General features: G+C 44.8%; 1 protein-coding gene across 5 annotated transcripts in view; it reads right to left on the bottom strand.

Moving 5' to 3' along the window:
* The window catches only part of cadm4 (cell adhesion molecule 4), a 560,557-nt gene that overhangs the window by 140,787 nt on the left and 392,670 nt on the right, over positions 1 to 27,100 (bottom strand). The window contains exon 1 of one of the 5 annotated variants that reach the window (XM_061915017.1): positions 5,198 to 7,569. The exons of 1 other annotated variant lie outside the window; for it this stretch is intronic. In XM_061915017.1, coding sequence (XP_061771001.1) covers positions 5,198 to 5,306 — 109 coding nt within the window. In that variant the 5' untranslated portion in view covers positions 5,307 to 7,569. Of the gene's footprint in view, positions 1 to 5,197; positions 7,570 to 27,100 lie in introns of those variants that run through there. 3 more of the 5 variants (XM_061915015.1, XM_061915019.1, XM_061915018.1) reach the window with 3 other exon arrangements.

Here is a 27,100-nt window from a genome sequence, read left to right as displayed (position 1 = left end):
GTTCTGCAGCTCAAGTCGGCGGCACAATCGGCAGGGAGCCGGCAGAGCGGGAAGAGGCGAGCGGGACAAGAGGACAGAACAAATGAGCGGAGAGCGGCTATCTTGCTTTTAGTCCCGCTTTCATCTTCTGCTCCGCTTTGGCCTATTTTAATTGGCAGGAGCTCAGCTTGTTTTGCCCACTTTTTTTTCCCTGGCCCTAATCTCCGACCGGAAGACTCTCTATCATCTCAACACACGAGGACGGCGGAGCTAATCGGGCGAATCGGCGTCAAATTGTTCCCGTACACTCCTGACCTCTCATTAAAAACATTTTCTTGAATTTGCGCCAATGTTTTTTTTTCTCCCCCCCATCCCTCCGAGTCCTCTCGCCCTTATTTAGCCCTGCCAGCTTTCCATGTTGACCTTTGCCTCTTTTATTTTTTTTTTTTAGAGTCTCCGTCGTCCCGGCGGCGTAATCCAATCATTGCATCCTCTCTTTTCCCGCCCTCGTGCACCCATCCCCATTATTACCAGCGATGTGCGATACCACTCATTGTCAAGACTTGGAATAAGGAGTGGACCCAGATCATACTTGCCAACCCTCCCAATTTTCCGGGAGACTCCAGAAATTCAGCGCCCCTCCCGGAAGAAATTTTCTCCCGAAAATGTCCCGAAATTCAGCTGGAGCTGGAGGCCACGCCCCCTCCTGCTCAAACATGCACAGTTCGAAGCTTGTATAGTTCAAGTTCATCCCTGCACATCATCATGGTGACTCCAGTTTCAATCTTAGAGATCTAAAAAAATTTGGGGGGAAATATCCGGCGGGCCAGATTAAAAATCTCAACGGGCCACATGTGGCCCCCGGGTCTTAATTTGCTCAAATCTGATTTAATAATAACGGCCCCTATTTGCAGGGAGCGGCGGGTGTTCGACGTCATCTCCTCCCACCTGGACGTCCAATTTTCCCATCATCCCTGGAGTCGGTGATGCGAGCCGACCTCAGCGGCCCAGAACACATTGAGCGCCAAAATGAAGACTCGCTCCGGGTTAATGACAGTTTAGGTGTTAGCGCGGATCAATCAACCGGCTGACTTGGAGCTTTCTAAGCCCTCGCCCGCGGGTCCCCGCCCACATCCTCAGTCTAAAATTATCGTGCCATCTCGCCTCTCCATCTCTCCTGGCTACACTCTGCCAATCAAATGTCCCGAAATTCAGCTGGAGCTGGAGGCCACGCCCCCTCCTGCTCAAACATGCACAGTTCGAAGCTTGAAAAGGAGGATTGCAGGCGGATCTGACGGCATTTAAAGTCATTTTTAACCTTCGTCTTCGACCCATTTTATTTTTCAAATGCATAAAAAAACACATAAATGTATGTTTTTTGCATCAAGGCTTTTTGACTTTCTCAGGAACCTCTATTTTAACAAAACAAAACATTTTTTTTGTGTTTCACTAAATTATAAAATGCTCTGGTTGAAATTATGACCTTGGTGTTGTTAGGGTCGGTTTTGACCCAATTATAAAAATAAGATTTTCAAGCAATAATTACAGCTAAAACTAAACACACTGACAGCCAGCTCCTCTCCCAATCATGTGAGCTTTAGGGGGTTCTCATTTTACCTTGTTATCCAGTACAAAAACCAACAAAGACATGTGAGGTCAATTCAGTATAAAATGATTAAAATGAAAACATAAATACAATTTATTTAAGAGATGTGTTCTAATATCCCTCAGTTATAGTCAAGTAACACAACATTTTATTTATTTTTTATTTATTTCTCTTGAGGTTCATTTTACCATTTTTTTTAATTGAAATTGTGGGGTATACTGACAAAAAACAGGCCCTATGGCCCACACCAAAAATATTAAAAACCAATATTTTCATGGATTAGGAAGCCTAGCAAGACAACCAAGAGATAAGAAACAAATTGGATGATAGATAATTGTTTTTAGTGTATTTTACAGCTGATTTAAGACATGGGTCAAAACCGACCCGTTAACATAAGAGATGGTAACAGGAAGCTAACACAAGAGGAAGGTTAAAAACGACTGCTAATCCTCCTCCTTTTCGACCAGACAACCGCGGAGAATCAAAGTAGGAACACTCCGGAGGCAGAAGTTCATTAAGAGGGGCGGACTCACCGGCTCTCAGCCATGTTTCCGTCACACAGAGGAAGTCAAGTCCGCGAGAAGTGAAGAAATCCTTCAGGATAAACGTTTTGTTTTGTCAGAGATCTTGCGTTCACAAGACCGAACCTGGCGGGGACCAACACGTCCAAGGGCGCAGCTAATCCAGGTGGGGCCCGACACACAGCCCGCAGGTGGCGGGGGTGAGGAGCCACGAGGTGGAAAAAGAAGGGAGGGATCCGGCCAGGTGATAAAGCTGACTGGGACGTCGAAAAACCAACGTCGAAGTTGATCATATCAGTGGGAAAGTGGCAAAGATCCAACAGTGTTTGGCGGTCATACTCAAGCAGTGAGCTGACGGAGACGAAAATAGACGCAAACAACGAGACGGCAGGGCAAAGCACATGCTGGCGCCATCTTCTGGAAACGTGACGTTACTCAAATAGTGAAAGGTACGTGTTTTTTTTTTAGTAACCAGCAAGCACAGTACAGTTAGTAGAACAACTGTGTTTTTATTACTCAGTATTTGATAGGTGCCGTCTGAAATTCAACTATTTATTTGAATATATATATAATACGATATATATAGCTAGAATTCACTGAAAGTTAAGTATTTAATACACACACATATATATATATATATATATATTTTGTTCTTTACATACACTTGTAAAGAACAAAATGTCATGGCTGTCTTGAGTTTCCAATAATTTGTTCAACTCTTGATTTTTTATGATACATACATATATATATGTATGTTTACATACATGTAAATGTACACATACATATACATGTATATGAATACATGCTCTTGGCATTCTCTCCATGAGCTTCAAGCGCACCTGTGAAGTAAAAACCATTTCTCTCTTGAAGCCAATCGAGAGAATACCAAGAGTGTGCGGAAAGGTAATCAGGGCAAAGGGTGGCTTTTTTGAAGAAACTAGACGAAAATAGACGCAAACAACGAGACGGCAGGGCAAAGCACATGCTGGCGCCATCTTCTGGAAACTCGGAAGTGACGTTACTCAAATAGTGAAAGGTACGTGTTTTTTTTTTTTTTAGTAACCAGCAAGCACAGTACAGTTAGTAGAGAATACCAAGGGTGTGCGGAAAGGTAATCAGGGCAAAGGGTGGCTATTTTGAAGAAACTAAAATATAAAACATGTTTTCACTAATTTCACCTATTTTGTTAAGTACATAACTCCACATGTGTTCAAATGAGACATTCTCTATTAAATGCAATGTTTTTTTTCTTTCGTATTGGGACCATGTCTTTGTTCCTAACTTGTTCACCGGTCCTCATATGAAAAAGTTACTTTTCAATCAATCAATCAATCAATGTTTATTTATATAGCCCCAAATCACAAATGTCTCAAAGGACTGCACAAATCATTACGACTACAACATCCTCGGAAGAACCCACAAAAGGGCAAGGAAAACTCACACCCAGTGGGCAGGGAGAATTCACATCCAGTGGGACGCCAGTGACAATGCTGACTATGAGAAACCTTGGAGAGGACCTCAAATGTGGGCAACCCCCCCCCCCCCCTCTAGGGGACCGAAAGCAATGGATGTCGAGCGGGTCTAACATGATACTGTGAAAGTTCAATCCATAGTGGCTCCAAGACAGCAGCGAGAGTCCCGTCCACAGGAAACCATCTCAAGCGGATCAGCAGCGTAGAGATGTCCCCAACCGATACAGGCGAGCGGTCCATCAACTTTTCCTTGTTGATGTCTCAAGAAGGTAAGGTAACAATACAAGAACACACACACACACACACACACACACACACACACACACACACACACACACACACACACACACACACACACACACACACACGTTTGGCGGGGACTAAAAACGTCTAGCGACTGACTGCCAGCCCCTGACATGCAGCCTTTCCCCCTTTCAATATTACAACAACGTTGCAGAAAACAGTGGACTCAAACATGGTTTGAGCGCAGATAGTCGCCGTGCCAGTGACAGTTCGCCACTTGTTTACCAGCGAGGAGCATCTCCCTGCATTAAGTGCCTAATAGTAGAAATAGCGGGAGTATTAATAGCAGCTCACTTCACGTACGACATGCTTGTCAGAACTTCTCCTGGCACATGCAGTTGCTTCCTGCGCCTGACAGTAACCATCTTTCTTTCTGATATGTTATAGTGACAAAAGCGCTCACTTCCTCTGTCCCTGCCTCATCTTCCTTCACCCCCCCGGGAGGGCTCCCCTTTTAATATTCCCTTTTCTTAATCCCCATTGAACCGTAATTACCAGCAGCTTGTACATTTCATATGAGACACATATTTCATCACTTGCAGTGATGACTGCCTGGATTGTTTTTTGCAGCAGCGAAATAACCGTAATAACTCGTATAAAACACCCAAAAGCTCCAGACTTCAACCATTGAAATTATTTCTGCAGTTGAAGACTGTGGAGAGGCGGAGCCGACAGTCCGACAGAGAGCCAGGGCATGCTGGCGGCGAGGAGGCGGGGATGGCGAGCGAGCGGCGAGGCGGGGCGTGCCCGGAGCCACGCCCAAATCGAGATCAGGTGCGTGGATCACGCACCTGGATACGATTTATGAATTCTCTCGCAATGTTTAAAAGGGCGGCAGCTGTAAACGTCGGGGAGAGAGGTGGAGAAACAACGAAGTTCCGAAACAGAGACAACACAAGCAGCAGCGCATGCAACCCGGAAGAGAGCGAGAGGTAGACAACGGGGAAGGCTGAAAAGCAACACGCAAAAGACTTTGCTTGTTGAAAAATAAATAAGTCTACACCTGCTCAAAGTCATGTCCTTCCTTGGTGGTCCCTGGAACCCGCACGACGGTGAGAGTCGTTCACAAAGACTTACCGTCATTTAAAAACAGCACAGCACAGGACATCATAATAGCGGCTACGGTTTTGATGTTAAAAAGGTCTAAAAAAATTCATGTCGATTGAAAATCTGAAGTATTTTGCCAGGGTCTGGCCTATGATATGGATTGACCGCATTGTCCCTGTTTCCGCTGACCTGTTTGCTACATAATGACTCTCCGTAGGAATCGATACCTTGTGTTTCCTTTAAAAAAAGGATGCATTGGTGTAACTTACGGGCGAATCCGAGTAGGACCGTCACCAGGACCAGGACCAGGCAGCGCAGGGCCAAGGAGACGAGGGCGGGGCCAAGGCGACTGAAGACAGGGCTCCCAAGGCGCCTCATTGTGTATTGATGTGCACTTTGCAATCAATGGATCCTCTGTGCCTGACGAACGAGTCTTGACACAAACTTTATTTGTCCACTCAGGTTTGTCTCAAGCCGACATGAAGTCTCGTCACTTGGAAAGAAGATCGCCCTGAGGTAGGAACGAAGAAGCTTTGACGACAATGCGCATGCAAATGAGTTTGTGCTACTTAGAACAATGCAGAGGCTGAGCTGCCAACAACAACAATGCCGGCCCGCCTATTTTCCACCACAAGAGACCCGCATCACAGCGTTCCTCGCCATCAACACAATTACCTCGTCCCTGACTGTAAACCACAATATGCTAAGTTAGACCGGCACGCCGGAAACATCACTTCCAGTCGAGGCTGAGGTACTTAATCTCCGCGCTGTTCGCACCCTTTTGAAGCATCGCAACAAAACCCGCCCCCCCGGAGGACTCGGGGAATCTAGGGCGACGACGAAACGCGCCCCGTCTGTTAGTGACTCGCTCGGCGAATCAGCGGGGAACCCGGAAGGCCGGGTCTCCGGAGACGCGGAGGCTCTATCATCTGTGGAAAGTCGAGACGATTTAGAGTCGAGTCAAAGCGCTTCACAGGTGGAGCAGGGTCAAAGAAAGCAGACAACCAGGAAATGGAAAAGTAGTCTCTTAGCAAAGATCATCCAAAGAACTAGCTCGGAACCAGTATAGACTCATCTAAACACCTGCTCTGTCATAGAAATACTGTCCATCACCGTACTTTTCTACTGATAACATCAACATTGCCACATGCCAGCAGTGCTAAAACTCGCAAATATCCTACCACCCCCACGGTTCCGGCTTCAAGGAAAATGCTATCTGCTTTTCCTTCAGATCCCTGAGAGGATCCAGGCAGTCTCCAACAAAACGTGTCCGCCAAAGGTTGTCTCCCTTCCGAGAAAATCTATAAACGCCAAAAATAATCCCAACGTGGCGGTGTGGCTAATAAGGTCCGTTTGTCCCCGTTAGTTGTCTTGCAACTTGTTTATATAAACTCCCCTCCACCCGGAGGACTCGGGGAATCTAGGGCGACGACGAAACGCGCCCCGTCTGTTAATGACTCGCCCGGCGAATCAGCGAGGAACCCGGAAGGCCAGGTCTCTGGAGACGCGGGGGCTCTATCATCTGTGGAGAGTCGAGACGATTTAGAGTCGAGTCAAAGCGCTTCACAGGTGGAGCAGGGTCAAAGAACGCCAATAACCAGGCAGTGGGAAAGTAGTCTCTTAGCAAAGATCATCCAAAGAACTAGCTCGGAACCAGTATAGACTCATCTAAACACCTGCTCTGTCATAGAAATACTGTCCATCACCATACTTTTCTACCGATAACATCAACATTGCCACATGCCAGCAGTGCTAAAACTCGCAAATATCCTACCACCCCCACGGTTCCGGCTTCAAGGAAAATGCTATCTGCTTTTCCTTCAGATCCCTGAGAGGATCCAGGCAGTCTCCAACAAAACGTGTCCGCCGAAGGTTGTTTCCCTTCCGAGAAAATCTATAAACGCCAAAAATAATCCCAACGTGGCGGTGTGGCTAATAAGGTCCGTTTGTCCCCGTTAGTTGTCTTGCAACTTGTTTATATAAACTCCCCTCCACCCGGAGGACTCGGGGAATCTAGGGCGACGACGAAACGCGCCCCGTCTGTTAATGACTCGCCCGGCGAATCAGCGAGGAACCCGGAAGGCCAGGTCTCCGGAGACGCGGGGGCTCTATTATCTGTGGAGAGTCGAGACGATTTAGAGTCGAGTCAAAGCGCTTCACAGGTGGAGCAGGGTCGAAGAAAGCAGACAACCAGGAAATGGAAAAGTAGTCTCTTAGCAAAGATCATCCAAAGAACTAGCTCGGAACCAGTATAGACTCATCTAAACACCTGCTCTGTCATAGAAATACTGTCCATCACCGTACTTTTCTACCGATAACATCAACATTGCCACATGCCAGCAGTGCTAAAACTCGCAAATATCCTACCACCCCCACGGTTCCGGCTTCAAGGAAAATGCTATCTGCTTTTCCTTCAGATCCCTGAGAGGATCCAGGCAGTCTCCAACAAAACGTGTCCGCCAAAGGTTGTTTCCCTTCCGAGAAAATCTATAAACGCCAAAAATAATCCCAACGTGGCGGTGTGGCTAATAAGGTCCGTTTGTCCCCGTTAGTTGTCTTGCAACTTGTTTATATAAACTCCCCTCCACCCGGAGGACTCGGGGAATCTAGGGCGACGACGAAACACGCCCCGTCTGTTAATGACTCGCCCGGCGAATCAGCGAGGAACCCGGAAGGCCAGGTCTCTGGAGACGCGAGGGCTCTATTATCTGTGGAGAGTCGAGACGATTTAGAGTCGAGTCAAAGCGCTTCACAGGTGGAGCAGGGTCAAAGAACGCCAATAACCAGGCAGTGGGAAAGTAGTCTCTTAGCAAAGATCATCCAAAGAACTAGCTCGGAACCAGTATAGACTCATCTAAACACCTGCTCTGTCATAGAAATACTGTCCATCACCGTACTTTTCTACCGATAACATCAACATTGCCACATGCCAGCAGTGCTAAAACTCGCAAATATCCTACCACCCCCACGGTTCCGGCTTCAAGGAAAATGCTATCTGCTTTTCCTTCAGATCCCTGAGAGGATCCAGGCAGTCTCCAACAAAACGTGTCCGCCAAAGGTTGTTTCCCTTCCGAGAAAATCTATAAACGCCAAAAATAATCCCAACGTGGCGGTGTGGCTAATAAGGTCCGTTTGTCCCCGTTAGTTGTCTTGCAACTTGTTTATATAAACTCCCCTCCACCCGGAGGACTCGGGGAATCTAGGGCGACGACGAAACGCGCCCCGTCTGTTAATGACTCGCCCGGCGAATCAGCGAGGAACCCGGAAGGCCAGGTCTCCGGAGACGCGGAGGCTCTATCATCCGTGGAAAGTCGAGACGATTTAGAGTCGAGTCAAAGCGCTTCACAGGTGGAGCAGGGTCAAAGAACGCCAATAACCAGGCAGTGGGAAAGTAGTCTCTTAGCAAAGATCATCCAAAGAACTAGCTCGGAACCAGCATAGACTCATCTAAACACCTGCTCTGTCATAGAAATACTGTCCATCACCGTACTTTTTTACTGATAACATCAACATAGGCACATGCTAAAACTCGCAAATACCCTACCACCCCCACGGTTCCGGCCTCGAGGAAAATGCTATCTGATTTTCCTTCAGATCCCTGAGAGGATCCAGGCAGTTTCCAACAAAAGGTGTCCGCCAAAGGTCGTCTCCCTTCCGAGAAAAATCTATAAACGCCAAAAATAATCCCAACGTGGCGGTGAGGCTAATCAGGTCCGTCTGTCCCCGTTAGTTGTCTTGCAACTTGTTTATATAACCCCCCCAGCACCCGCCCCTGATGCCCGACTCCAGTGTGGGATCAGCATCTGCATATTTTGCATACTATTTTGTGAAGGTTAAATGGTTGGTGGCATGTGTGTGTGTGTGTGTGTGTGTGTGTAGGGATGTGACAATGCTTGTCATTCAGATCCACAAACAGTGGCTCCGTGTGTCCCGATGTGTGCCCGACTGTCCACTGTTGACCATAGCGGGGTGCGAGTTGGGCAGTGTTTGGCCCTTTCACTGTCTCCTTCTCGTTAATGTATCCAGGCGGGCGCCCGCAGAGACGTCACAGTGGCTCTTTATATCCAACCGCCGGGTGCACGTATGCGACGGACAGCTGGCTAAAGCTGCGCTGGCGTAGGAAGGCGTCATACTTGTTAGAATAATTATGTATAGATTATCACACAACTCTTATGCTTAAGGGCTGTTGATATAGTTACTATCAATTGCGCTGAAGTTGTCCTTTTCTATCCGTGCAAAGGGACAACTTGCAATTCAAAGATTGATGGGAGTCGTCTGGTGTCAGTGTTTTGTGTCCAGACCCGGCCTGCTGACTGCCAAGGGCGAACATGGAGCACCGTGACGCAATCGAAGCAGAGACAGGGCGATATCACGAGTGTCAGCACATTTGCATTTCTGAATAATCAATCAATCAATGTTTACTCATATAGCCCTAAATCACTAGTGACTCAAAGGGCTGCACAAACCACTACGACATCCTCGGTAGGCCCACATAAGGGCAAAGAAAACTCACACCCAGTGGGACGTCGGTGACAATGATGACTATGAGAACCTTGGAGAGGAGGAAAGCAATGGATGTCGAGCGGGTCTAACATGACACTGTGAGAGTTCAATCCATAATGGATTCAACACAGTCGCGAGAGTCCAGTCCAAAGCGGATCCACCACAGCAGCGAGAGTCCCGTTCACAGCGGAGCCAGCAGGAAACCATCCCAAGCGGAGGCGGATCAGCAGCGCAGAGATGTCCCCAGCCGATACACAGGCAAGCAGTACATGGCCACCGGATCGGACCGGACCCCCTCCACAAGGGAGAGTGGGACATAGGAGAAAAAGAAAAGAAACGGCAGATCAACTGGTCTACAAAGGGAGTCTATTTAAAGGCTACAGTATACAGATGAGTTTTAAGGTGGCATCTTGAACTTTTACCTGGAGGGCTTTCCAGAGTACTGGAGCCCGAAATGAAAACGCTCTATAGCCCGCAGACTTTTTTTGGGCTTTGGGAATCACTAATAAGCCGGAGTCCTTTGAACGCAGATTTCTTGCCGGGACATATGGTACAATACAATCGGCAAGATAGGATGGAGCTAGACCGTGTAGTATTTTATACGTAAGTAGTAAAACCTTAAAGTCACATCTTAAGTGCACAGGAAGCCCGTGCTGGTGAGCCAGTATAGGTATATATGTAGGTATATATGTATATAAAGGTATATACAGTATAGGTATATATGTATGTATATATGTATATAAAGGTATATACAGTACAGGCGTAATGTGATCAAACATTCTTGTTCTTGTCAAAAGTCTAGCAGCCGCATTTTGTACCAACTGTAATCTTTTAATGCTAGACATGGGGAATAATCATGTATTGTGTCTAACCGGGGCTGCTGAAATTACCACGAATTTCAGCGGCCCTCCCGAAAATCTCCCGGGGCAACCATTCTCCCGAATTTCTCCCGATTTCCACCCGGACAACAAATATTGGGGGCATACTGCCTTTACCGTCCTCTACAATGGTGGTAAATTCCTATAAATGATTTGTGCAGTCCTTTGAGACATTTGTGATTTGGGGCTATATAAATAAACATTGATTGATTGATATATCACCATAAATGATTCCCGGGCGCGGCACCGCTGATGCCCACTGCTCCCCTCACTTCCCAGGGGGATCAAGGGATGGGTCAAATGCAGAGGACAAATTTCACCACACCTAGTGTTTGTGTGACAATCATTGGTACTTTAACTTAACTTAAAGACATGGGCGACAGATGGACTTGACTGGCCTGCACAGAGTCCTGACCTTAACCCGATAGAACACCTCTGGGTTGAATTAAAACAGCAACGGAATGCGCTTTTTGGAAAAATGGTGGTAAATTCCTATAAATGATTTGTGCAGTTATTTGAGACATTTGTGATTTGGGGCTATATAAATAAACATTGATTGATTGATATATCACCATAAATGATTCCCGGGCGCGGCACCGCTGATACCCACTGCTCCCCTCACTTCCAAGGGGGATCAAGGGATGGGTCAAATGCAGAGGACAAATTTCACCACACCTAGTGTGTGTGTGACAATCATTGGTACTTTAACTTAACTTAAAGACATGGACGACAGATGGACTTGACTGGCCTGCACAGAGTCCTGACCTGAACCTGATAAAACACCTCTGGGTTGAATTAAAACAGCACGGAATGCGCGCACACTCCTCAACCTTGTGGAGCAGCTGTACTAGCTGCAACTACGTCATATTGGGACGAACCTTCAAGTTCATATCTGAGTCAAGGCAGGTGGCCAAAAACTTTTGGCAATGTGGTGCATTTATCAGACGCTTTCAATAAAGATTTGCACCTCGCAAAGCTGGTAATTACCGACAAGAGGGAAGAAGGCATCAAAAGTCCCGGCACGTCTGCTCGGGGTGTCTTCGCGTGTGCCGTGTCAAACCCCGCTGGTGGGGGTGTTTGTTTTACAGCGAGGGGGGGTTTTAATGGCAAATTGTGTCCCCCTCCTCCATCTTTCTTTCTTTCTTCCCTCCGCCTCTCATTCAAATCCAACTTTTAATGGGCTCCGTCGACGCCGCTGCTGGAATAAGTGTTGCCAGAGCACTTAAGGGGCTTAAGTCGGCTGCGTGCGCAAAATACCAAGCGCCGCTCCTCCTGCCGCCTTGCAAGGATGGCCCCCGCCTGCTTGAGCATGCCGGGGAGGTCGCGGCGGCGTTTAGCAGCAACGCTATCAAAGCACTCTGACAAGGGAGAAAAGAGCGGGAATACGGGTATTTACAGCGCGGGGGACGGGATGCAGGATGCGTGAGGAGGGAGTGTGGGAGGAAAAGATGTGAGGTGAGCTGATGTAGAGATAATATTAGTAGGGGGAGGGGTGCTTGTCTTTTTTGGCTTTAAAGGGGAACATTATCACAGTGTGAAGCCACCGGAATGAGAATCAGCACCTCCATGGTTCTCGCCCGGAAAAGGGTGGAGTGCCATCTCCGGGTTGGGGAGGAGACCCTGCCCCAAGTGGAGGAGTTCAAGTACCTAGGATGCGGACGTTGTATCGATCCGTTGTGGTGAAGAAGGAGCTGAGCCGGAAGGCCATCCATCCATCCATCCATCCATCCATCTTCTTCCGCTTATCCGAGGTCGGGTCGCGGGGGCAACAGCCTAAGCAGGGAAGCCCAGACTTCCCTCTCCCCAGCCACTTCGTCTAGCTCTTCCCGGGGGATCCCGAGGCATTCCCAGGCCAGCCGGGAGACATAGTCTTCCCAACGTGTCCTGGGTCTTCCCCGTGGCCTCCTACCGGCTGGACGTGCCCTAAACACCTCCCTCGGGTGGCATCCTGACCAGATGCCCGAACCATCTCATCTGGCTCCTCTCCATGTGGAGGAGCAGCGGCTTTACTTTGAGTTCCTCCCGGATGACAGAGCTTCTCACCCTAATTCTAAGGGAGAGACCTGGAAACTCATTTGGGCCGCTTGTACCCGTGATCTTATCCTTTCGGTCATGACCCAAAGCTCATGACCATAGGTGAGGATGGGAACGTAGATCGACCGGTAAATTGAGAGCTTCGCCTTCCGGCTCAGCTCCTTCTTCACCACAACGGATCGGTACAACGTCCGCATTACTGAAGACGCCGCACCGATCCGCCTGTCGATCTCACAATCCACTCTTCCCTCACTCGTGAACAAGACTCCTAGGTACTTGAACTCCTCCACTTGGGGCAGGGTCTCCTCCCCAACCCGGAGATGGCACTCCACCCTTTTCCGGGTGAGAACCATGGACTCGGACTTGGAGGTGCTGATTCTCATTCCGGCCGCTTCACACTCGGCCGCGAACCGATCCAGTGAGAGCTGAAGATCCCGGCCAGATGAAGCCATCAGGACCACATCATCTGCAAAAAGCAGAGACCTAATCCCGCAGCCACCAAACCGGAACCCCTCAACGCCTTGACTGCGCCTAGAAATTCTGTCCATAAAAGTTATGAACAGAATCGGTGACAAAGGACAACCTTGAATCGCTCCCACTTTTTCTTTTTTCTAGTCCTTCACTCTAACTTTCCTCATCCACAAATCTTTCATTCTCGCTCAAATTACTGGGGAAATCGTCACTTTCTCGGTCCGAATCGCTCTCGCTGCTGGTGGCCATGATTGTAAACAATGTTCAGATGTGAGGAGGTCCACAACCCGTGACGTCACGCGCACATCGTCTGCTACTTCCGGTACAGGCAAGGCTTTTTTATTAGCGACCAAAAGTTGCCAACTTTATCGTGGATGTTCTCTACTAAATCCTTTCAGCAAAAATATGGCAATATCACGAAATGATGAAGTATGACACATAGAATGGACCTGCTATCCCCGTTTAAATAAGAAAATCGCATTTCAGTAGGCCTTTAAGGCACTTTTTGGGTTTGAGGAAGACCTGGACCCTTTTCTTCCCCGGAAAAGTGTGCATTGGACGTGTGTGTGTGTGTGTGTGTGTGTGTGTGTGTGTGTGTGTGTGTGTTATTCTCGAGGGTTTATTAGCTGGAGAGCTGCAGAAAAGGGCATATGTTGCAGATGGGGGACAATAAATCAAAGGTTCCCCCAAGGACGTCTCTGCATCATCCGAGTGTTAGCTCGGTTACTCTGATGTCGACGTAGAGCAGACCTGTGCAAATATTTTGACTCAGGGTGGGAGGGGGGGTTGTGGGTCACATTGAGAGAGAAAAAAAATTGTCGAGGGGGGCCAAGGTGTATGTGTGCAGGAATCAAAGCGTAGGAAAAAAGTAGCGGATTATAGTCCTGGATTTAGGGTATATACCAGAGCTGGGCAAATATTTTGACTCGGGGGCCACAATGAAAGAAAAAATGTGTCTGGGGGGGCCAAGGTGTATGTGTGAAGAAAATTCTCTAAATGAGCTGCACCGTTTTGTAAGCCACAGGGATCAAAGCGGAGGAAAAAAGTAGAGGTTTAAAGTCCTGGATTTGCAGTATATACCAGAACTGGGCAAAAATGTTGACTCGAGGGCCACATTGAGAAAAAAACGTGTCTGGGGGGCCAATGTATATGTGTGAGGCAAAATCTCTAAAATAGCTGCACCGTTTTACAAGGCGCAGGAATCAGAGCGTAGGGAAGAAGTAGCGGTTTCTAGTCCTGGATTTACGGAATATACCAGAGCTGGGCAAATATTTTCACTCGGGGGCCACATTGAGAGAAACAAAATGTGTCTGGGGGGCCAAAGTGTATGTGTGGAGAAAAATCTCTAAATTAAGCGGCGCCGTTTAAGCCGCGGGGTTCGAAGCGTAGGAAAAAAGTAGCGGTTTATAGTCCTGGATTTACGGTATGTACCTGAGCTGGGCAAAAATTTTGACTCGGGGGCATCTTTGTCAAAAAAAAAAAACATATCTGGGGGGGGCCAATGTATATGTGTGAAGAAAAATCTCTAAAATAACTGCACCGTTTTACAAGCCGCAGGAATCAAAGCATAGGGAAGAAGTAGCGGTTTATAGTCTTGGATTTAGGGTATATACCAGAACTGGGCAAATATTTTGACTCGGGGGCCACATTGAAAGAAAAAATGTGTCTGTGGGGGCCAAGGTGTATGTGTGAAGAAAATTCTCTAAATGAGCTGCACTGTTTTGTAAACCGCAGGGATCAAAGCGCAGGAAAAAAGTAGAGGTTTAAAGTCCTGGATTTGCAGTACATACCAGAGCTGGGCAAAAATGTTGACTCGAGGGCCATATTGAGAAAAAAATGTGTCTGGGGGGCCAAGGCATATGTGTGAGGCAAAATCCGTAAAATAGCTGCACCGTTTTACAAGCCGCAGGATTTAAAGCGTAGGGAAAAAGTAGAGGTTTATAGTCCTGGATTTACGGTATATGACAGTGCTGGGCAAATATTTTGACTCGGCGATGTATATGTGAAAAGAAAAATCTCTAAATGAGCTGTACCATTTTATAAGCCGTAGGATTCAAAGCGTAGGAAAAAAGTATTGGTTTATAGTCCTGGATTTGCAGTATATACCAGAGCTGGGCAAATATTTTGACTGGTGGGCCACGTCAAAAAAAAAAAAAAAAACGTGTCTGGGGGGCCAATGTATATGTGTGAGGCAAAATCTCTAAAATAGCTGCACCGTTTTACAAGGCGCAGGAATCAAAGCATAGGGAAAAAGTAGCGGTTTCTAGTCCTGGATTTACGGAATATACCAGTGCTGGGCAAATATTTTGACTCGGGGGCAAAAATGAGAAAAAAAATGTGTCGGGGGCGGGGGGGCATTGTATATGTGTGAAGAAGAAACATCTCTAAATTAGCTGCACGGTTTTATAAGGAGCAGGAATCAAAGCGCAGGAAAAAAGTAGTGGGTTAAAGTCCTAGATTTGCAGTATATACAAAAGCTGGGCAAAAATTTTGACTGGGGACCACGTTGTCAGAAAAAAAAATGTGTCGGGGGGGGCCAATGTATATGTATGAAGAAAATTCTCTAAAATAACTGCACCGTTTTACAAGGCACAGGAATCAAAGCGCAGGAAAAAAGTAGTGGGTTAAAGTCCTAGATTTGCAGTATATACAAAAGCTGGGCAAAAATTTTGACTGGGGACCACGTTGTCAGAAAAAAAAATGTGTCGGGGGGGGCCAATGTATATGTATGAAGAAAATTCTCTAAAATAACTGCACCGTTTTACAAGGCACAGGAATCAAAGCGTAGGGAAAAAGTAGCAGTTTATAGTCCTAGATTTATGGAATATACCAGTGCTGGACAAATATTTTGACTCGGGGGCCAAATTGAGAAAAAAAAATGTGTCTGGGGGGGGCATTGTATATGTGTGAAGAAACATCTCTAAATTAGCTGTACGGTTTTATAAGGAGCAGGAATCAAAGCACAGGAAAGAAGTAGTGGTTTAAAATCCTGGATTTGCTGTATATCTCAGAGCTGGGCAAAAATTTTGCCTGGGGGGCCACATTTTCAAAAAAAAAAAAAAAATGTGTCGGGGGGGGGGGGGGGGGGGGCAATGTATATGTATGGAGAAAAACCTCTAAAATAACTGCACCGTTTTACAAGGCGCAGGAATCAAAGCGTAGGGAAAAAGTAGCAGTTTATAGTTCTAGATTTAACGGTATATACCGTGTTTTACATTTCGAAAAATAATATAATCCGGTGGGCCCTATGGCCCGAAAAATACGGTACCTCCAATACTTTTTTGGTACAAAATCCTACTGAAGTACCACGTCTCATCCTCATACTGAATAAGAAAACACTTTTCTTCAATATATATATTTTTTTGAGGGGGGGGGAATTTGTGGCATTCTCAGTGTTAATTGCCCGTCCTCAAGGCGGGTCGATCCGAACGTGGATTTGTTCTGACCTCACTAATTGGGAAAGTTAAAGCTCCTCAGGGGGTGCAAACTAATTCTTGGTCCCGGCAACTGATGCGTTTTGGGTACATTTGGTTGGACGTGCATCAGGTTTTGACAGCACGAGGCGCAGAAAATTGTAGTTCTTAAATCACAAAGCTTCTCCTCGCCTTCTTTTGTACGAACCCCGTTTCCAAAATGGTGTTAGATGTAAATATAAACAGAATACAATGATTTGCAAATCCTTTTCAAGCCATATTCAGTTGAATATGCTACAAAGACAACATATTTGATGTTCAAACTCATAAACTTTCTTTTTTTTGCAAATAATCAGTAACTTTAGAATTTGATGCCAGCAACACGTGACAAAGAAGTTGGGAAAGGTGGCAATAAATACTGATAAAGTTGAGGAATGCTCATCAAACACTTATTTGGAACATCCCACAGGTGTGCAGGCTAATTGGGAACAGGTGGGTGCCATGATTGGCTATAAAAGCAGCTTCCATGAAATGCTGAGTAATTCACAAACAAGGATGGGGCGAGGGTCACCACTTTGTAAGCAAATTGTCGAACAGTTTTAGAACAACATTTCTCAACGAGCTATTGCAAGGAATTTGGGGATTTTACCATCTATGGTCCATAATATCATCAAAAAGTTCAGAGAATCTGGAGAAATCACTGCACGTAAGCGATGATATTACAGACTTTTGATCCCTCAAGCGGTACTGCATCAAAAATCGACATCAGTTTGTAAAGGATATCACCACATGGGCTCAGGAACACTTCATAAAACCACTGTCAGTAACTACAGTTGGTCGCTACATCTGTAAGGGCAAGTTAAAACTCTACTATGAAAACCCAAACCCATTTATCAACAACACCCAGAAACGCCACCGGCTTGGCTGGGCCCAATCTCACCTAAGATGGACTGATGCAAAGTGGAAAGGTGTTCTGTGGTCTGACGAGTCCACATTTCAAATTATATTTGGAAACTGTGGACGTGGTGTCCTCCAGAACAAAGAGGAAAATAACCATTCGGATTGTTATTGGCGCAAATTTCAAAAGCCAGCGTCTGTGATGGTATGGGGGTGTATTAGTGCCCAAGGCATGGGTAACTTACACATCTGTGAAGGCACCATTAATGCTGAAAGGTACATACAGGTTTTGGAACAACATATGTTGTCATCCAAGCAACGTTATCATGGACGCCCCTGCTTATTTCAGCAAGACAGGTGTTACAACAGCGCGGCTTCGTAAAAAAAGAATATGGCTACTTTCCTGGCCCGCCTGCAGTCCAGACCTTTCTCCCATGGAAAATGTGTGGTGCATTATGAAGCAAATAGGACAGCGGAGACCCCGGACTGTTGAAGGACTGAAGCTCTACATAAAACAAGAATGGGAAAGAATTCCACTTTCAAAGCTTCAACAATTAGTTTCCTCAGTTCCCAAACGTTTGAGTGTTGTTAAAAGAAAAGGTGATGTAACACAGTGGTGAACATGCCCTTTCCCAACTACTTTGGCACGTGTTGCAGCCATGAAATTCTAAGTTGATTATTACTTGCAAAAAAATTTTTTTTAATGAGTTTTAACATCAAATATCTTGTTTTTGTAGCATATTCAACTGAATATGGGTTGAAAATGATTTGCAAATCATTGTATTCTGTTTATATTTACATCTAACACAATTTCCCAACTCATATGGAAACGGGGTTTGTATTCCCCCAACAAAAACGAGAGAAGGAACTCTACGTTCAGCACTCAGCAGGCTTGGCAGCGACTTTACTCTACGGGGCGGAGAAGAAGGCATAAAGCCTCCACGGCGGCCATTGTCTGCATCCTATTATTAGTCTCGTCCCATTATGCATCAATCTTGACAATCACAGACGGCGACGATTTTAGCTCATTCCTCCTGAGGCTGTATTTTCATTTTTTATTTATTTATTTTTTAGCCCGAAAAACTTCCCTGGCGATGACAAGAAGATGTAGCATTCTGTCAAAAATACAAACAAATGAGGAGACCGGTCGCCGCTGATTATCGCACTTAAAACGACCTGGCTGTCTGTTTGGTTCATTTAAGAGCAGCGATTAAAAAAGAACCTTGATATAACACGAGCTTTCATCCGTGAATCTATTACAGCTTTTTTTCTTGTTTTTTGTCCCGGTGCCACACATCAACCCCAGCCAGATTTGTGATTTATCTGCGGAACAAATCCAGCACAATCTTCTTCTTCGGTGCCAACTTGGACCAAGAACCTTAGGAGCTGTTTTCCCTGGCGTGTGCCCGTGTCCTTGGTTTTGTTGTACAGGAGTCCACTTTTTACAACATGAGTAGAACAGGTTTCTCGTTTGTACATTTTTAAGGCCCAACTTCGGTCTGGTGAATGGTTTTTCAACCTTTTTTGATCGCGGGGCCCAAATGCATACTTGCCAACCCTCCCGGAAAAGACTCCCAAAATTCAGCGCCTCTCCCGAAAACCTCCCGGGACAAATTTTCTCCTGAAAATTTCACGAAATTCAGGCGAGGCTGGAGGCCACGCCCCCTCCGTGTATAAAGAGCGTGTCTGCCCAATGACGTTATAACTGTAGAATGATCGAGGGCGAGTTCTTTGGGGGGGGGGGGTTTGCCCACTTCTGAGGTCCTCTCCAAGGTTTCTCATAGTCAGCATTGTCACTGGCGTCCCACTGGATGTGAATTCTCCCTGCCCACAGGGTGTGAGTTTTCCTTGCCCTTTTGTGGGTTCTTCCGAGGATGTTGTAGTCGTAATGGTTTGTGCAGTCCTTTGAGACATTTGTGATTTGGGGCTATATAAATAAACATTGATTGATTATTGTTAGGCAGTTTCATTAACGTCCTCCCAGCGCGGTAACAACACACAACAACAGCAGTCACGTTTACGTCTGCCGTAAAGCAGTTTGCCTGCCGTAAACAGCATGTGACACTCTTAAACATGACAATACTGCCATCTACTGTACATGCACCACAACACCTCCGGGAAACTTCAACCCTTTACTAATCCTCCTCTATCTTCCCGGATTGTAAATAACTTAATTTAAATAATCAAATTTATTTCTAAAGTATATACTTGTTCTTATGCTATGTGAACTCACTATGTTCTCTGCTGGCTGTACATATCCTACTAAGTCACACCTACACTGTTTCAATGTCCATTTCTCTGTTGATGCAATTGTTGATGACTGAAGTTCTGATATCAACCAAAGCTCCTCATCCCACCCCCCGGATTGTAAATAATGTAAATAATTCAATGTATATACTATGATGATTAACTTGTGTGATGACTTGTGTGATGACTGTATTATGTTGATAGTATATATTTGTACCATGAATTGATTAAAGTGGACCCCGACTTAAACAAGTTGAAAAACTTATTGGGGTGTTACCATTTAGTGGTCAATTGTACGGAATATGTACTGAACTGTGCAATCTACTAATAAAAGTATCAATCAATCATGCATAAGTGACAATAACAATCTGCGTACACAACAGCTGTAAATATACTCCTCCCCTCTTAACCACGCCCCCAACCCCCCGCCCCCTGAAATCGTAGGTCTCAAGGTTGGCAAGTATGCCCAAATGTTCCACTACGGGAAGGGCCCGGGGCCCCACTCAAATATTAAAACGTTAAAATAAAGTTAAATTACCAATGATTGTCACACACACACACACACACACACACACACACACACACACACACACACACACACACACACACACACACACACACACACACACACTGGGTGTGGTGAGATCATCCTCTGCATTTGACCCATCACCCTCACCCCCTGGTTGTGAGGGGAGCAGTGAGCAGCAGCGGTGGCCACGCCCAGGAATCATTTTTTGGTGAATTAACCCCCAATTTTAACCCTGGATGGTAAGTACCAAGCAGGGAGGTAATGGGTCCCATTTTTATAGTCTTTGGTATGACTCGGCCGGGGTTTGAACTCACGACCTTCCAGTGTCAAGGCGGACACTCTAACCCAGCGCCACACATTCTGCCAAAATTGATAATATTGCGAAAATTTAAATAAAATTAAAAAAAAAGTGGAATGTGTCAGGACTTGGAACTATGACTTGGAGAAAGTTTGTTTTTCCAACGCAAAGGGAAATTGGTACGAGCCAGACGTGAATGTGAGTACATTTTAATTTATTACTAACACAAACAAACTACAACAAAAGGCGCGCACAATGGCGGAGAACAAACTAGACTACTAAAAACAAAACTAGCACAATGCCATGAGTACGAACAAAAAAAAAAACTGAACAACTGTGACATAACAAAACAAAAAACTGACTTGGCATGAGCAAGAGGGAAAAAGCATGGCTTAGCATGAATGGAGTTGTGTAATAGGAAGTTGCCAGGCTGACTACCTGGTAACTGTGGCTTAAATAATAGCTATGATAATGATTAACAGGTGTGAGAACTGAGGACAGGGGCGTGACTTGAAGACAAGGTGGAAACTAATGAGTTGCTATGGAGACAAGAGAAACAAGGAAGTGCAAAAGTGGGAAACAAGTGTCCAAAAAATAACCAAACATGACAAAAACGAAATATGGTCTGGTGGGCGTGACAGAATGAGGTGAAATCTAATGAGAAAAAGTGGCAATTTTGTTCCTTTTGTCTTTATTTTCTTTTTTTTCCACTGCTAAAAAAAAAAGGACAAAAAAAATCTTTGTTATAATGAATTATTACTTTAAAATTATCACTAAAATGTTTTATGTGGAACAAATATTGCAGATGTTGTGTGTTTGCCATATAAAAACATCAAAGTTTTGACCAAAGAGCATAAAACAAACAAAATAGTTCAAACTTAAAATTGACCGATATATCGGAAGTTCATCTTGAAATTTAAGCGTTAAAAGTAAAAAAAACCCCAAAAAAAACCAATACAGTAAAAATGTATTACTTTTAATTAATTTGAGCGAGGATGAAAGATTTGTGGATGAGGAAAGTGAGAGTGACGGACTAGAAAAAAAAGAAGAAAAAAAAAAGACTATACAGTGGGAGCGATTCACATGTTATTAGACAAATTTACTAGGATCATTCTGGAAAATCCCTTATCTGCTTATTGTGTTACCAGTGTTTTAGTGAGATTATATGGTCGTATCTGTACAACCTGAAGGTCGGCCCCACACCTTTCTTCGGCACCAGTCCATCTCTGCCATTTGCAAGAGACCCTCTTTGAAACACGATCTTTCGAAATGCACGCTGTAGATAATTTACTGTACTTTGTATGTGTGGATTGGACCACACATCGCTTGACCGCTCTGTTCCATAGTAAAGCTTCACCGTCATCTTTCAGGAATGTAAACAATGAAACAACAGCTGTATTTTTGTTGCTAAAGGCGGTCACAATACACCACTTCCCACATACAGCTTTCTTCTTTGACGTCTCCATTATTCATTGAAAAAATTGCAAAATGTTCAGCAACACAGATGTCCGTAATACTGTGGAAATGGAAAAGAGACGATTTACGGTGCTGGAACAAAATGTCCTCTACAATGCGTGACGTCACGCGCACACGTCATCATACCGCGATGTTTTAGCATGATACTTCCGCGTGAAATTTAAAATTGCAATTTAGTAAACTAAAAAGGCCATATTTGGTATGTGTTGCAATGTTAATATTTCATCATTGATATATAAACTATCAGACTGCGTGGTCGCTAGTAGTGGCTTTCAGTTGGCCTTCAAGATAGTCCACTATCAAAATAGTCGTTATTTGCAGGCCTGATCGCCAAGTGTTGGTTCTGATCGAAGGGAGAATGAATCGAGTTGGAGGAGTTTCACAAAGAGGTTGTCAGCGTCTGATGAACTTATCCGTCTCCTTATTGATGGCTTCACAAGTCTCATCCGAGCAAAGTTCTAATCAGTGAAATTGACTCAGTCAGGGACTTAGCAGAGTCCAGGACAAGCAATCTATTAAGAAGACTTTGCTTGCCTCCATTCTCTTTCCTCCTTTTTCACACTTAAATGGTAAACAAGATATTGCACTTCAAATTAAAAGTCTCTGCATCTGTTTAAGTCCATACTTGCCAACCTTGAGACCTCCGGTTTCGGGAGGTGGGGGGTGAGGAGGCATTGTCGGGGGCGGGGCAAAGGCGTGGTTTGGGGCGTGGTTGGGGCGGGGGGGCGTGGTTAAGAGGGGTGGCGTGTATTTCACCAACTCAAGTATTTCATACATATGTATATATATACATATGTATACATATGTATATATATATATATATATATATATATATATATATATATATATATATATATATCCATCCATCCATCGATTTCTACCGCTTATTCCCTTTCGGGGTCGCGGGGGGCGCTGGCGCCTATCTCAGCTACAATCGGGCGGAAGGTGGGATACACCCTGGACAAGTTGCCACCTCATTGCAGGGCCAACACAGATAGACAGACAACATTCACAAACTCCACACAGAAAGATCCCGGGCCTGGATTTGAACCCAGGACTGCAGGACCTTCGTATTGTGAGGCAGACGCACTAACCCCTCTTCCACCGTGAAGCCCTATATATATATATATATATATATATATATATATATATATATATATATATATATATATATATATATATATATATATATATATACATATATGAAATACTTGACTTTAAGTGAATTCTAGCTATATATATTTATATTTATTTTATTAAATAAAATAAATAGTTGAATTTCAGACGGCACCTATCAAATACACAGTAATAAAAACACAGTTCTACTAACTGTACTGTGCTTGCTGGTTAATTAAAAAACAACAACAACAACACTTACCTTTCACTATTTCAGTAACCTTTGTTCTGCCATTTGCGTATTGGCGAGTGATCTCCGAATCCGGTAACATCCTTCACGGATTTGATGTAGACATCCGCATATGAGAACGGGATGTTGCTTCCAGCTATCAGCATAGCCATCTTTGTCTCAGCATAAGTTACACCATCGGGTCTCCATTTTGGAAGGTGGCCCATAATACTGGGTTGTGAACGATGCTGCGCTACGGACGCTTTGTGCTTCGCTGACCGTTCATGACTGATTACATCAGTTCGGCCACCGTGTTCTACAAAATTTACAGGCAACATACCCCTTCTCCTTCGAACTCTCCTGAATAAACTGAAATTCTTGTTTCCAATCGTTCTGTAACTCGCAAGCGTATTTCTTCATTTTGCTCGTCGACGGTGTAATATATTGGGTTGGAGTCAATAACCAGGCGAGGTGATGAAGTCACGTCTCTTTACTGTGGGCTTCAGAACTGACATTCTATTCTATGTACAGTAGATGGCAGTGTTGTCCTGTTTAAGAGGGTCACAACATTGAGTCAGGTTGTCATGGAGCCGGAGTGGGCGTGGTCTCCAGCTCCGTCTGAATTTCACGAGATTTGCGGGAGAAAATTTGTCCCGGGAGGTTTTCGGGAGAGGCGCTAAATTTCGGGAGAGTTGACAAGTATGGTTTAGTCACGGTTCAAAGTCAGGTCATAGGATCTAACAAATTTAATTCACATGTACCGTATTCTCCTGACCATAGGGCACACCGGAAAATAAGGCACTTGGCGATGAATGGTCTAGTATCGATCTTTTTTCATACATACGGTGCAATGGATTATAGGGCGCATTAAAGAAGTTATACTGTATTTCCTTGAGCTAATCAATCTGAAACCTCTTCTCACTCCGGCGTTTACCAAAGGCATGCGGTAAATTTAGGCCTGCGCTTATAAATTGGAGTGTGATGTAAGGATACCATCATGAAAAGCACATTTAAAAAAACAAAAAACGTTACCTAGGTCTTACCTTTACTTATAAATGCAGTCCATGCGCAGATCCTTCTGATCAAAAGCATCGATAACTTGTTTATAGAAGTCTTCCTTATCTTTCTTCAGTTTTAAAAGTCTCTCTGTCTCGATGGAGATCTTCCTTTATTACCTCCTGCTTCGATTGAAAGTCCAGTTTAGAAAACGGTTTTATTTTAGATATGTAATCCTCCATGTTAAAAGTGCAAACAAGAGGAAAAAATAAACACTTGCTGCTTGTTGTCACTTCTTCTGCAGCCGAGTAGTCGCAAGAAGGATCACTAGCGCCCTCTACCACCAGGAGGCGGGAGTCATTTAATGACTCATATTTGACACACGCAGCTACGGTATATTAATAAAACATAGCTGCTTACTGTTCTTTTTAGCATATTCAATAGCTTGGACCTTAAATCCTACTGAATAGCTCTTAATCTTCTTCCCTTTATGTGATTTCAAATGATTGAAATCAGCCTCCTCCATTTTGAAAATGATGACAGGTGAAGTGTCACTCGGGACGTGACGAGTTTGACCCTGTGGAAATTCTAGGCATATGCTAATTATTTGGCGAAACGAGTTTGACCCGGGGCTTCACGGTGGAAGAGGGGTTAGTGCGTCTGCCTCACAATACGAAGTTCCTGCAGTCTTGGGTTCAAATCCAGGCTCGGGATCTTTCTGTGTGGAGTTTGCATGTTCTCCCCGTGAATGCGTGGGTTCCCTCCGGGTACTCCGGCTTCCTCCCACTTCCAAAGACATGCACCTGTGGATAGGTTGATTGGCAACACTAAAATGGTCCCTAGTGTGTGAATGTGAGTGTGAATGTTGTCTGTCTATCTGTGTTGGCCCTGCGATGAGGTGGCGACTTGTCCAGGGTGTACCCCGCCTTCCGCCCGATTGTAGCTGAGATAGGCGCCAGCGCCCCCTGCGACCCCAAAAGGGAATAAGCGGTAGAAAATGGATGGATGGGATGGAGTTTGACCCGGCGGAAATTCTAGACATGCGCTAATAAAAATAATATTATGCGAAACGAGATTGGCCTGGCAGTAATTCTAGCCAGGTGCATACTATATACCAGGCGGAAATTCAAGAAAATATGGCATTTGATATTCTTTTTTTTGTGCCTCTCATAATGTAGCATAGTCCAAATATAAATGCAAAAAATGTCCCCCATGACCAGACTTTGGATAAGAGTGTCGTATTATAAAATACAGAATACATTCCTGCAGGGCAATTTACGAAAAGTCGCAGTACCTTGAAGAAAAGACGCGGTAGTAATTGGCCTTGTGCGGCGCAGGTGTGTAAAGGCTCGCCAATGACTGGCATGCAGTGACAGGCGTTCAAGTCCGTCACAGGTTTCCTTGTTTGCTCTAATAAAGAAAAGCCGCAGGCGGACATCGCTGCACGCGACACTTCTACACACTACAGTGTTAGGAAAATAAAACAAACCATAAGACGGGGGCCTTTGTTTTTATACCGACTGGATTACTCTGGGGATGCAAAAAAAAACAAAGAAAAATGCTCCTATGCCCCGTCACCACCTCCTCTTCTTCATCTTCTTCTTCCTGAGATAAAAGCAAAGAGCGTTACCTGCCAGGTTGCACCCCCGGCGTTGCCTAACGAGTGATTTTCAGCAGGCGCTATCATGCTCGCCGCATGCTGGGAGCAGCCCTCATTACTCATGCGGCGGCAAACAAGGATCCACACCGTTATGCATTTTGGAAGACTTTTGACGGCTTCTCCACCAGAGGATGCCCAAAGTGGGGCCCGGGGGTCAGCAGTTTCATGTCAACAATCATTTACAGAGTCTTTCTGCATGTGTAAACGACTCATTTTGCAATGTACAGTATCTGCAGCTTAAACATGTACAAACCCCGTTTCCATATGAGTTGGGAAATTGTGTTTGATGTAAATATAAACCGAATACAATGATTTGCAAATCCTTTTCAAGCCATATTCAGTTGAATATGCTACAAAGACAACATATTTGATGGTCAAACTGATAATTAGGGTCCTTGGCCCTATTGAAACTGCTGTGTTTTATTATTATTCCGCACCTAAGCGCTGTAATTTGACCCCCTTAACATGCTTCAAAACTCACCAAATTTGACACACACGTCGGTATAGCAAACCTTCCCAACATATTAAGCAACCAATCCCCCAATATGAAAATTGCGCTCTAGCGCCCCCTAGGAAAAAAAATTACAGACAAAACTGCATGTAACTTCTGTTAGGGATGTCATAGCGACATGAAACAAAAACTCCTATGTAGGTCTGACTTAGACCCAATTTTCATACGCTCACTTCTTTCAGCAAAAATCTACAGGAAGTTAGCAAAAACCCCTTCAAAATAAAATTTTTGCAAAAAAAGGCAATTTTTGCCACTTTGCGCTGTAATTTGACCCCTTTAAAATGCTTCAAAAGTCACCAAACTTGGCGCACACATAAGGACTGGCGAATATTGCGATCTAATGAAAAAACCAAACCCCAAAACTCAAAATTGCGCTCTAGCGCTATTTTTGAATAAAACACTGAAAAAACTGCTCCTAGGAAGAAAACACAGACAATATTGCTTGTAACTTCCGGTAAGAATGTCGGAGGGACATGAAACAAAAACCTCTATGTAGGTCTCGCTTAGACCTACATTTCATAGATTGACAACCCCCAACAAAAATCAACAACAAGTTTGCAATCCCCCTTTCAAAACAAAAGTTTTGTAAAAACCGGTCACCTTTCTTCAAACATTATCTCCTCTGAGTGCGTTTGTTGTTTTGGCTTCAAACTCGCACAGGAGACAGATTGAACCCTTCTGATTAAAAGTACAGAACAGAGTTTTGATAAGTTCTCAGGTTTTGATTTTACGCGCCTTCAAAGAACCCCTGTGCAAAGTCTCCTAAAAAATGCAATTTTTGCCTCTTTGAGCTGTTATTTGACCCCCTTAAAATGCTTCTAAACTCACCAAACTTGACACACACATCAGGTCTGGCAAAAATTGCGATCTGATGAAAAAACCTAACCTCAAAACTCAAAATTGCGCTCTACCGC

This window comes from Nerophis ophidion, linkage group LG11, assembly GCF_033978795.1.
Source record: "Nerophis ophidion isolate RoL-2023_Sa linkage group LG11, RoL_Noph_v1.0, whole genome shotgun sequence".
Taxonomy (NCBI): Eukaryota; Metazoa; Chordata; class Actinopteri; order Syngnathiformes; family Syngnathidae; genus Nerophis; species Nerophis ophidion.
The sequence above is the reverse complement of the archived record's forward strand: the minus strand, read 5'-3'. Positions and strand labels throughout refer to the sequence as shown.